General features: G+C 35.3%; 1 protein-coding gene across 1 annotated transcript in view; it reads right to left on the bottom strand.

The window, feature by feature from the left end:
- Positions 1-13338, bottom strand: part of PIAS1 (protein inhibitor of activated STAT 1) — a 465384-nt gene that overhangs the window by 42035 nt on the left and 410011 nt on the right. Inside the window, exons 4-7 of the mRNA XM_050796302.1 lie at positions 8473-8557; positions 8177-8224; positions 4629-4719; positions 3839-3973 (exon numbers count right to left, since the gene is read on the bottom strand). Of these exons, the coding sequence (XP_050652259.1) occupies positions 3839-3973; positions 4629-4719; positions 8177-8224; positions 8473-8557 (359 nt within the window). The remainder of the gene's footprint in view (positions 1-3838; positions 3974-4628; positions 4720-8176; positions 8225-8472; positions 8558-13338) is intronic.

Genomic DNA, 13338 nt, shown 5'->3' with positions numbered 1-13338 from the left:
TACAAAGGTATCTGCAAAATAGTAAGATACTCTACAGGAACTATTCAGAATATCTTCACAAGCTGAATTAAAACAGTAATCTAAAAACAATCTATTAAGTTATTTTCTGGGCTTTGGAAAATAATGTTGATTTAGTGTTTTACTTCCCCAGAAAAATATCTTCAAATCTTTGTAGTTTGGAAGCCTTCCTATGGAAGAGTATTTCCCCCTCTCCTCTAGTGCTATTTATCAGCAGCCATATTCCCCTCCTCTCCTACAGTTTGACTTCTTTCCTATTTCACCAAAAACACTCCCCTTCTCCCTTAGTGAGCTATTCTTTTCATACACAAAAACAAAACTTTCCTCAAAAAGCGGTAAAAAGGGAACTCCAAGGTACACTAGAAATAAAATATTTAAAATATTTTAAAAACCTAATGGTGACACATGAGTTAAAGGAAAAAAATATAACCCTGAGAGATGTCAAAAAGAATTTTGATATAATTCAAAATCCCATTTCTAACAAAAATATCCAGTAAAAGAGAAATATAGAAATACATCATTGATATAATAAAGTTCTATCAAAATTAATAGCAACATCATAATAATGTTTTAACAGTAGCAGTATTCTCATTAACATAAGGAGCAAGTCAAATATGTCCACTAGTGCCTGCATTGTTTAACACTGTTTACAAAGTTCTAGGTAGTAGAACAAGAAATAAATGACAGAAGTATTAAGGTAATATAATTTGTATGACATACCTCAAACTCAAAACTGCTAATGTAGAAATACCAATAAATCATCTAAAAAGCCAACAGAACTGATATATGAATTTAGCTATGAAATAAATATTTAAAATAACTAGTTTTAAGTAAACCAACAATAAATAAATTCTTTGAAAATACAACAGAAAAAAGATCTCTTTTTATAATAGCAGTAATAATAACAACCAACATAGGAATTAGCAAAAAATATGCAGGAATTGTAGGAAACCTATTAAATTGCTGAGGAACATAAAAGAGGATTTGAAAATACAGTTCCTAGAATGGTTATATTAAACATTGTAAATAAATTCTCCCTAACTTAAACTATAACTTTAAAGAAATCTCATCCAAATTCTCAGAAAGACGTGCAAGTGGGGTACAGGAGGGAGGGGAAAAATGCGATAAAGTAATTCTACTTTATCTGGAAGAATGAATGTAAAAAAAAAAAGTAATGCAGGAGAATCAATGTCAGCCCTGCCAGTGTGGTTCCAATAACCATCAATGTGCAGATGACTCACATATTTTTTCCCTCTATCCCAAATGTATCCTTTAAGCCTATCTGCCCCACTGCCTATTCAGGATGTCTCACAGGCATTTCAAACTCAAAAGTTTCAAAAGTAAATTCATTATTTTCTCCATCTCGTCCTCCAATGCCAATGCCCATTCTTCAAAGCAAAACAAAACAAAACACACCCACACAGTCCTTTTCCAGTGTTTCCTCTATCTCAGCAGTAGTATCATTTGCCTAGCTACCCACCAAGAAACCAAGGACTCATCAGTGACATCTCCCTTTCTCTTAGCCCTCAACTTTCAATTCATCACTTAATCCTGCAGATGCCCCTACTTACCTCCATTTCTACTGCTACCACTCTAGACAAAGATACTATTTCACTAATACTTTCACAAGAGCTGGCTCCTAAGAGATGTCCTTCTGCATGATTCTGGCCTCCATTTAAACTATTTACTACTCCAAAGAGTGATCTTTTCTAAAAAGAAATACAGCACTATAAACTTTCTGCTTAAAAAGAGAAAATCCTGGCCAGGTGCAGTGGCTCGCGCCTGTAATCCCAGCACTTTGGGAGGCCACGGCAGGTGGATCATAAGGTCAGGAGCTCAAGACCAGCCTGGCTAAGATGGTGAAGCCCCGTCTCTACTAAAAATACAAAAATTAGCTGGGTGCAATGGCAGGCGCCTGTAATCCCAGCTACTTGGGAGGCTGTGGCAGGAGAATCGCTTGAAACTAGGGGACGGAGGTTGCAATGAGCTGAGATCACGCCACTGTACCCCAGCCTGGGCAACAGAGTGAGACTCTGTCTCCAAAAAAAAAAAAAAAAGAAAAAGAAAAAGAAAAAAAGAAAAAGAAAATCCTTAAGTTTAACATTACCTACAATGCCCTAATGGTTTAGTCCTATCTTACCCCTCTAGCCACATGTCATATACCGCTCTTCCCCATTCTCTGCACTCTAGTCAGTGAATCCCTCTCAGCTTCTTGTAAAAACCAGGCTGACTCCTACCACTGGGCTGTTGTGTGGGTAGTTTCCTCTGAACCTTTCACCTGATTCCTACTCTTCTCTTAGCTCTTGGCTCAGCCACTACTTCCTCAGGGAAGCCCTCCCTGACTGCTCTCTCTCATTCAAAGTGCCCTTTGACACACTGTAAAATCACCATGTGCCTCTCTATTATAGTACTTGTAAGTAGGTTCACATTCTTTGTGTGTGTCCACCAGGCCCCTAGATCACAGGCCTCATGAAAATGAGCTTTTTTCCCTCCCTATGGTACTGCCAGTTTTGAGTACAGTATATGGCACATGGTAAGCATTCAATAAATTTCAAATGAACTGGTGGATACCTATGAGTTCATACCATGAAAACTGTCCCAAAAAAGAATGCTAGACTAAGAAACAATATAGAAAAAGGTCAGAAACATACTCAGGATATGTAAAAATCAAATATGCAACCATGGTGGCATCAGAATCAACATTTATTTGGTTAACGGTGTTAGAATCGGCTATTTAAAAAGTGAAAGAAAGCAATTTTTACCTTGCACCACACATATATTTAATATGAACTAAATATTTAAAGGCAAAATATGAAACCTTAAGTCTAGAAGAAAACAAACAAATAATTCCATAGATTGGGAAGGACAGATAGGCAAAGCATGGTGGAGATGAGAAAAGACTATATAAAGGAAATAACTGGTTAAGATTTGGCTACACAAAAGCTTTGTGTAGCCAATATTAAATAATATTAATAATATTCTGCATATTAAATAACAAGATAAAAATAAAAGGCAAACAAACTGGAAACAAATATTTGTAACATGAAACAGAATTAAGTTTTACTATATGAAGATCTCATAATCAATAACAAAAACAGCAACAGAGAAATAGACATGGATACAGTTTTAAAATGTAAATAATCACAAATATAAAACATATTCAATCTCAGTAATAATGAAAAAAGTACTAATTAAAACACAGTGGTGGCATTATTTACCTAACAGAATTGGTAAAAATTTCAAAGAAGATAATAGTGTTAATGAGCACGCAAATAAACACTGAAAGTCAGAGAATAAATTTGTACATCATCTTTGGAAAAGGTAATCTGTCAATGTACACAAAATTTCTTAAAATTCTGTATGCTCTTTGACTCAGCAATCCCACTTCTGAGAATTTACCCTAATGAAATTATGATATATGTATGCAAAGTTATAGCTACTAAGATGGTCTTCAAAATGTTCTCTGACATACCAATGAATCAATCAATAAATCAAGTAACATGCTCAATAGTAGGGAACAGGCAAATTTATGGCATATTCATATTGGAATATGATATCATCACTTAAAATAATGCAGAAGAACATGTAATTATACAGGAGGACATTTATGATCAATTGTTGAGTAAAAGGGCCAGGTTATAAAATACTGGATACTTCATAATCCCATTTTTCAAATGGAAACCTGTTGAAAATTCATTGTGAGACAAAAATAAATCCTTTTGCAGCTCATTTTACATAATTTACATATAAATTCAGGTAGGCATGGTGATTAACCCCTCCTTATAATACAAAAATCTGGTAGAAACAAAAATTTCCTTACTCTTCCAATTTCTGCAGTCCAAGAAACAACAATGGTGTTTGGTACTGTTGTGGACAGTCGGACAAGTGAGGTGATATTAATTGGTCGGCTGGGTCGCTTTGGTTCCACGCCATTTTTTGTAGGTGGAAGGTAACCCTAAAAATGAAATATAATTTATTTATACTTATTATTTCCACAATCATTTTGACTTCCATTCCTTAAGAAAAAAACCCTTACAAACTACATACTAGAAAATACGAATGTTTTCATTAAAAAGCACAGAAGCAAACATTTACAAGTTTCTTGTGTTATTATTTTTCCAAACAACCTTATATTCTCCTTGTAGTAAACCTGAGAAAAATATTAGTGATGAAAATTCAAAGTCTCTTAAATTTAAAAATCAGGACAAATTCATAACAAGCTTAGACAGGTATATGAGGAGTATTTCAAGGGCACCAGAAACAGTCCTCACCCCTACTTCCTGTTTAAGACAGCATTCTTCAAATCTCCTTTCTACCACAGGCTTATAGACTCACATGAACACAGCTGAGACTCTGTTGAAAAAACTTCTCCCCAAAATCCAGTACAACACTAAAGCTACCACACTCAACTTCAAATCCTATGACCCCAAAGCTAATGTTACTGCTGCTAACTGTACATAGTTGGTACAAGTGTTTCACCCAGTCACAGGAATATATATCCAAAATAAAAATGTTTTCTTAAGGAAAAACTATGACTTAACAACAGCTGTGATGACTTATTTGATAGCTATGTTGGCAATGAATTTTAAAAAATAGTTTTTAGGACTTACTGGAAGGCTGCAAGGTTTTGTATTCACTTTCACACAAAGATTGGGTGGGAAGTGATCTTCTTGTGGACAACTGGTTTCTGATAAACAAAACCTAAACAATAAAGGACAAGTTTAATTTCCTTTATTAAAGGATGACTTCGTTAGTATTATTGTTCAGTAGATAAATTTAAAAGATGGTAAATTTAAAAACAACCAAAAGGGAAAACTATAAAAACTGGACTTTTCACCCAATTAATAAGTATATGTAAATAGGCTTAAAATAAATAATTCTGTCAATGTAAAGTTGTGATAATCATGACTATCACCCTGTAGTTGTCTTCGTGATATTGGTTAACCAATTATTTGATTGGGTAACCAATTATTTGGTTAAGCATGTTCTGAGAAGCACTAGCTTTTTCAGCGATTAACAGGTGTTAAAAAGAAAAAAAGAAAGGCTCGTTAGTTAAATAAAATTAAGAAATTCTGAATCAAAACAATTAAATTAAGTTTCCTTAATACAGAACTTTTCGGAGCTTTAATAGGCTAATAAGCATTATAAATCTCTAAGAGGAAGACCTAGCACCTGTATGCAGTATTTTCTAAATTTATTTGCCTATGAAACACTTTCTTGGTTCTTAGCAGAAAATACTGAGAATGCTTTTAAGTCCATCCCCAGGATCAGTAAACCAAAGTACTACTTATTTTTTGAGAACTGAAGACACTGAATATTATTTGTGTTATATCCACATGAATTTAGAATACTATTTTAGAAACTTATAAAAATATTTCTAAATTAAATGCACAGTCTTTTGGAAAAATCAAGGATAGATACATAATTCGTAAATTCTCAATCTATTCACTTTTATTATTATTTTGCTATTTAAGGCATTTATTCTTTATTAGTTCCTATTCTCAATATACATCTAAGGCTCACTGCACTGTTACAGAATGCTCATAGCACCCCTGAGTTACACAGTATGGAGAACCCTATCTCTAAATTCTGTGAAATATTCCTCATGTGCAAACAACTCCTCTCAACACCTGTGGTATGGGGTTCTTAACCTGCTGGCCATGAAATCTGAGTATGGGGATAATGCACAAAATAAAACAATTTTATATGTAAACTTTTACGAGTACATATACATATTCATTTTTACAGGGAAACCATCCACAGCTTCTATCAAATTTTCAAAGGGATCAGGGATCCATAAAAAAGTTAAGATTCACTGATCTACAAAGATTTTCTAGAAATATACTTAGCAAACAGATGTCAAAGCTCACAGGACCACTCCTAACCCCAGCAGAACCTTCCATTACAGGCTAATTCTTTATGCTGCAACAGTTAAGAGGATGTCACAGTTTTAAAATAATTATTCCAATGCACATAAATCAATTTAAAACATGGACCCTGGCTGCCTGAACCCTTTCCTACAGGAAAAGAGTAATTTAAATGACAAGTCAGTGTCTATTCAACTAATCTAAATCACCCTAATGAACTGAAGAGAAAAAAGAAAAAAAAGGAGTAGCAGAAAGTTTCTGTGAAGTGGTTCATGGGGCAGAGAGAGGGAGTGGAGCAGGGAGGCGCAACAGAAATGAAAACAGACTAGGTGTCTAATAGAGAAAACTTGGATCCTAATTCTCAACTAATTATTTTCATGCTTTAGATAAACACTTATAATTAGGATAGCAGATAGGCATACACTCCTAACTTAAATAATATACTATGGTTGCAGACCTAGCAATGTGGGGCAGGGAGAGAAATGATCTATTTTATTAAAACACAAAGAACCACCTAACAACGACCAAATATAACACAACATGGTTCTTTTTTTTTTTTTTCCCCCAAGTCCTGGAGATAAATTTCAATTAAAATAGCAGTCATGGATTCCCTTGGAATCTGAATTATAATAGCTGATCTATCTAGACAACCTTACTTCAAAATGTGGACCACACCTGTTGCTGCTTTAAAGAATGTATGTATATTAATACAAAATACTTAGTAACTAGATCTTTTATTCTAAAGCTATGGTTTTTAAACTCTGTTTTAGTCTTGGGACTCTGTCTTCAAGTGAAAACTAACCCAGAGTCAAACATGCAAAACAGATAAAAGAGATAAAAGAAGCCCCACTTTGGTTCAGACTGTGTATGTGTTTAGGAGAGAAGAGGAGGGAGAAGGGGAGGATGGCAGAAGAGTATGAGGCCCTAAGGGTGGCTCCATGCAACAAGTTTGAAAACCAGTGATTTAAAGGATAATGTCAAGTATCAGTACAAGCAAAATGTCAACTGTTGAGGCAGGAAGTAGACTACAGCAATACATAATTCACTATGGAGACATCTTATTTTTGTCCTTTAATTTATTCAGTCATTATCACAATCTGGCCGAAACAAAATATACCTTTTATACAGAATCATCTTCGGCAGTGCCTTCCAAAACTGAAACTTAGATTATCACTAGTCTACTGCGGTAAGGTCCTGTCATACTGTTTTATGGTATAAAAGCTATTAAGCATAGTCATATCCTTTTTAGAATCTTTAACTCAACTTTCGACTTCAACTCTGCTTTCTCACTGTTTTTACCTTATTATTTCAAAGTTTAGATTAGAGGTTTTCACAGGATTCCATAAAGTGCCGAACAGGTGTTTTAGATTAATTCCTTTTTTAGCCTCCTAGTGTATTTGCAATTTGTACGTACAACTTAGTATCTGATTATTGAGACAAGGCTATCTGTTTGATTTATCCTCCCAACAATTATAGGGAAAACAGCTTACTGAGGAAAACAACTGTTTTACATTTTCTCTTCCATCCCTATTGCAACACTGTGGACATTTAGGGTGGGAAATTGAATAATAAAAGCATAATATGATGGTTTATATAAGCACGGTTTATATAAAGGGAGATATATATATATGTATATAAAAGGGAGATATATAAGGGAGAGAAATAATACAAAAGATTTCTTAGATATTCTAAAATAAATGAATGGGCTAAGAAAACAAACTGAATAAGGGGTTGTGAACCCATGTTGGAAAATTTCCCATTAGTCTTTGAAAATTTTCAAGAGATGTCTCAAATGGATCCTAAATTAGAGCACATTTAAATTATTAAAAATATAGAACAAAACAAATTAGAGTATTTCGGTGTTTGTTAGTCCATGAGATACTGTAGACTTAAGTACTAATTCCTCATGCACAGTACTTTGCCTCTTATGGAGATAACGCCCATGCTTTCATAAAACTTGATATGATATTGTAAGATATCATTAGCAGGAGCTTCTCAACCAACTGAGGGCAAATATGGCTAGATATATAGAACATGACTTCCTATATTAAAATCTAAATTGGGGGGTGGGCAGGTGGGAGAAAAAAATCTAAACTGGATGAAAATTAGAATATCTCGTAACAGGAGAATGTTTTCCCTCACCCAAATATCTAAACCTAATTCTTTCAATACACTTACTGAAAAATCAGGTAGATTTCCTCTTATTCCTTAAAAATTTTTTTCCATCTCCCCTTCCTGATAAGGAATATTATCTTTTAAACTTTGAATATATTCTATAGTCAGCACTATACCTTAACTGGACCTGTACTGTGAAGTCACATTTGGTCCCAGAAATGTCCCTAGAAGAGACAGAATAGGAATTACAATTACTTTTAAAGTATTTGCATGAAAGTTCATTCAAAGACATTGTTACTCTAGTAAAGTTTTTCAAATTACCATAACTGTTCTTAATTAACACACTATATTTGCATTACTAATATTTGCAACACACAAATACTAACTCACCAATCACTGTTTTTTAAAATCATTTATTCTAGTCTACTGGATTCAAAGGTCAAACTGCAAGTTACACTTGCTGACAACTTACATGGAACTACTGATTTGCTGCACTTGTTGTGGTGTCAAGGCAAACGCAAAACAGGTTTCTCGAAAGCGCTGACTGTTGTCTGATGCTAAAGAAGACAAGAATTATACTTTCAATTACCTTTAAATTTGCCAGTAAAGACAAAAGCAAAAAACAAAAACAAAAACAAAAAAAAACCACACACTCACATGTCTTTAATTAACTGGTATATATTCTAGAGTTTAGATAACAAGGCAATTAAAGCACTGAAAAATAAGAAATACACTAATTGTAACATAACAGAAATAGAAACAAAAATGGCTAATTCCAGAATAACATATCAGGATTCAAATTCAAACAATACATAATCAAAGAAAGACTAATGAAAATCTTTCTAATCATATAAACATTTGCATCTAAAGAGCACACTTGTATAAAAACATACGAATTTTATTTAAAATAGAATGATATAAACCCATTTAAAGAGACACGGTTTCTGGAAGAAGAAACAAACATACCCACCTTGAGAGCTGCACAGGTGAGGTAACATTTGGTTTATAAAGTAAATTAAGAATTTTATCATCTCCTGTTTAACTCCACCATGCAAGTTTTATACAATAAATATCACGTACAGTTTTTCTCCTAATCTTAGATGAGTTCAAAATTTGCTTATTGTCACTAACTCAAAGAAGGAAAAGAGATGTAAAAGAAGAGAAGCAGGCCGGTTGCGGTGGCTCATGCCTGTAATCCCTGCACTTTGGGAGGCCGAGGCGGGCGGATCACGAGGTCAGGAGATCGAGACTATCCTGGCTAACACGGTGAAACCCCGTCTCTACTAAAATACAAAAAATTAGCCAGGCGCGGTGGCGGGTGCCTGTAGTCCCAGCTACTCAGGAGGCTGAGGCAGGAGAATGGCGTGAACCCGGGAGGCGGAGCTTGCAGCGAGCAGAGATCCGGCCACTGCACTCCAGCCTGGGCGACAGAGCGAGACTCCGCCTCAAAAAAAAAAAAAAACAAAACAAAAAAGAAGAGAATTAAGTAAGAAAGGAAGGAAGGGAGGGAGGGGAAGAGATGTGGGAAGAAAGACAAACACATGCAAGCAGGTAGGTAAGCACAGTCAGACTAGAGCAGGGGTTTCTGAAGTATGCTGTTATGAGCCACAATAGTTTCATTAGACTTTTTGTTTGTTTGTTTTTTTAAGAGACAGGGTCTTGCTCTGTTGCCCAGGCTGGAGTACAGTGGCACCATCATAGCACAAACTCAAACCCCTGGGCTCAAAGTGACCCTCCTGCCTCAACCTTCTCAGTAGGTAGAACTACATGCATGCATCACCACATCCCTTGGCTTTTAGTACATGTTAGATACATTTTTTAAAAACATGGTTAATATCCTTTTTGCTCACTAATGAGTCCTCAGTGCTTGGCACAAGGAGGCACTGAATACTATTTATTTGTTGAATGAGTAAAGGAATACAAAAATTTAAGAAATAGCAGATTAAACTATTTATACTACTTTTCCAGGGTAATTTTCTAGAACAAAATGATCACTAGGAGTTATTATTAAGAAACTCCCAGCCTCCGGGGCACTTAAGTCCTGTGCTGAATAAGCAGCTGAAGTTGGTTGTTTCAATCTCTTGCTTAAACTGAGTTTGATCATACTTGCAAGAAACATTTCCTTTGCAACTACCAACCAAATTGCAGTATGTCATGTCAGAAAGTCGATACCAAACGTATCATTGAGAAAGAAATAGAAAATAGCACTGTTGATCTAGAATTCCATCTCAACATTAACAGTATCTTTCAAAGGCCAGATTTGCTTTCTGCTTTATGTGTTCTGGGATGACTTTTTCTTAAAGAATCTATCACCAAGGAGCAGTCACTAACAGAAAAAGTTGTCTTAATTGTGAAGCATCAACCTGGCAATGCCAATAACTAAGGCCCAGAATGTAGAAAAACAGCTAACATTTTCCTCTGTCAGGTAATGCAAGTAACTAACTTCTTCGCTTCTTAGAGAATATATCTCTATCAAGATTTTAGTCCAGTAGACTTAGCCTAATTTAAATCTTTGGCTCTATTTTTAAAAAGCGCTAAAATAATTTCTCAAGTCCAAAAATTCATATTACTCTCTAGGCAAAATTTCAGATGCATTTTAGAATATATGACTACAGTAAGTTTTGGATATATATAGGTTTAGAAAGAGAAGATATAACTAAAATAATGAGGCTATTTCTTATGTCACAAATAAAAATCAGGTTTCTTACTTAATAATAGCCCCTACTTCCATCTCCTTTTATATATACATTGTAACACTCATGGGGTTGCTACTATTTATCTAGAAGAGCACCTTTCACACTTTGTAGTTTTTGGGCTTAATTGCTGTTACAAACGATAGTGAAGTCTTTATAGTTCTGGTTTTAGAAAAAACTATCTAAAAACCTTTCTGAAAGTGAAGTAAGCTACCATTAGCCCTTTCAGAAAAATTCTGGACAAATTACAGAATCTTCATACTGAAAGGACTCTTACGAAATCATCCAAAACAATGACCTTCAATGTTGGGGGTATACAGTTCCATGGGTAAAAAAGACAATCCATAGGGATACATAAAAAAGTATCTATCTGCAAAACAGAAGTTTTATAAAGATGAGATTTTACATAAAACCTAAAATCTAATTTATAAAAAAACTAAAATGTTATATAAAATCTTAATCTTTCTAAACTCTTATTTTTCCTATAATTGAAAAAATTAACTGACAACAATTATACATATTAATGGGGTTCGCAGTGATGTTTTGATACATACAGTATATAGTGATCAGATCAAGGGAATTAGCATATACATCATCCCAAATGTTTATCATTTCTTTGTACTGGGAATGTCCTATATGTTTTATAACATATGAGTACAGTAGTTGATGTATAAGCTACATATATAGTATGTACAAGTACTTTGCTAAGAGTATGATCAAGTAAGTTTGCAGATCGTTGATCTAGAGTTCAACCTTCCTTTCAACCTTTCCATTCATTCTCTGTTTGAACCCTTTTAGACATGTGGGAGATGTGGCCTTTACTTTGTCAGGCAGAAGATGACTGGTGATGAACAGTTTAATTGTAAAAATGCTTGCAGCCCAATAGAGAATAGTAGAATATTGTAGAAAAGGACAAGATTACACAGACCTGGATTCCAAACCGGTTTTGCCACTTATGTGTCATGTGACCTTGGGTATTCATTCACTCTGAGTTTTTCTTCCAATATTTAAACACGGAAACATACACACTCTGATAGGATTATTTTGAAGAATGTAAATGAAGTAACATATTGAAAACAACCAATAATTTCTTTTTCTTCTCACTTTTCTTCTTACCACTATACTGAATCAAATATATGAGGCTGTAACTTCCACCCACTGATGCCACACAGCACCGAACTAATCTCACTATCCAGTGACAGCCATTCTTCAAATATTTGAAGAGACTTAATATGCCCCTCCCTTTCCAATGACTCTTCCAACTGTATTTTAGTAAAGATTTCAGAATTACTCACTGTCCAAATCTTCCTCCTCCAGAAGTACCCCAGGTTGTTACACTCTTATTAAGGTGACAGAACTGGCTGGGCATGGTGGCTCACACCTGTAATCCCAGCACTTTGGGAGACCAAGGCAGGCGGATCATCTGAGGTCAGGAGTTCAAAACCAACCTGGCCAACATGGTGAAACCCTGTCTCTACTAAAAATACAAAAATTAGCCAGGTGTGGTGGCGAGAGCCTGTAATCCCAGCTACCTGGGAGGCTGAGGCAGGAGAATAGTTTGAACCTGGGAAGCAGAGACTGCAAAAAGCCCACATCACGCCACTGCACTCCAGCCTGGGTAACAAGAGTGAAACTCCGTCTCATTCATTAATAAATAAATAAATAAATAAATAAATAAACAAATAAAGTGACAGAACTGGACAGCACTGTCACAGCACATATTATTTGTTCAAAATATGTGTTGTTGCCCTTCTGTATTGGCCTATCCCAATGGGAGGATAATGTTCAGGGCCATGGACATTACCCTTGGCCAATGAATAGGACTGGTAGTGTACCACTTACAAGCAGTTCTTTAAGAGGCACCCTATGGTTTTACTATCTTTGTTTCCCCTCTGCCTTGATCCCGGAGCAAACAGAACATATAGCAGAGCCACAATCTGCAGCTAGTTAAGTAACGTAAGTGGGAAAGAAGCTTTATTTCTTTGGTTGTTTATTTTTTCTTTCTTTTTTAGAGACAGTGTTTTGCTCTGTTGCCCAGGCTAGAGTGCAGTGGCATGATCATAGCTCACTGCAGCCTCAAACTCCTGTGCTCAAGCAATCCTCCTGCCTCAGCCTCTACAGTAGCTGGCACTACAATAGTGGGTGCCACCATGCCAGCTATTTTTTTTTTATTTTTTATTTTGTAGAGACGAGGTCTTGCTATGTTGCCCAGGCTGAACTGGAACACCTGGCCTCAAGAATCCTCCCATCTTGGCCTCCCAAAGTCCTGGGATTACAGGCCCAAATCTTTGGTTGTTTCTAATAGTTGTTAGCCATTGAGATCTAAGGTTGCTTGTAAGTTGATTGATATATTCTTCCAGATGTGATGTCAGAAGAACACTACTTTTATTAACTACTTTCTAGTATTGTTAATCCATACAATAATCATGAAGACAATGTCATCAGACCATTTTTCAGATGAAGAAATTGAGGTTCAGGGTAATTACTAACTTGTCAGGGCTTCAAATTTTTAAGTAGAAAAATCAGAATTGGAACTCAATCTGTACATCTCCTATCTCCAAAGTTCATGTTCCTCTCATAACATAGGTTTATTAGCTCTCTTGATCTCGGTGCTGTACTTCTACCAGTGCAGCCTTGCATTACAC

This window comes from Macaca thibetana, chromosome 7, assembly GCF_024542745.1.
Source record: "Macaca thibetana thibetana isolate TM-01 chromosome 7, ASM2454274v1, whole genome shotgun sequence".
NCBI classification, from domain to species: Eukaryota; Metazoa; Chordata; class Mammalia; order Primates; family Cercopithecidae; genus Macaca; species Macaca thibetana.
Note: the sequence above shows the minus strand (reverse complement) of the source record. Positions and strands in the feature narration are given on the sequence as shown.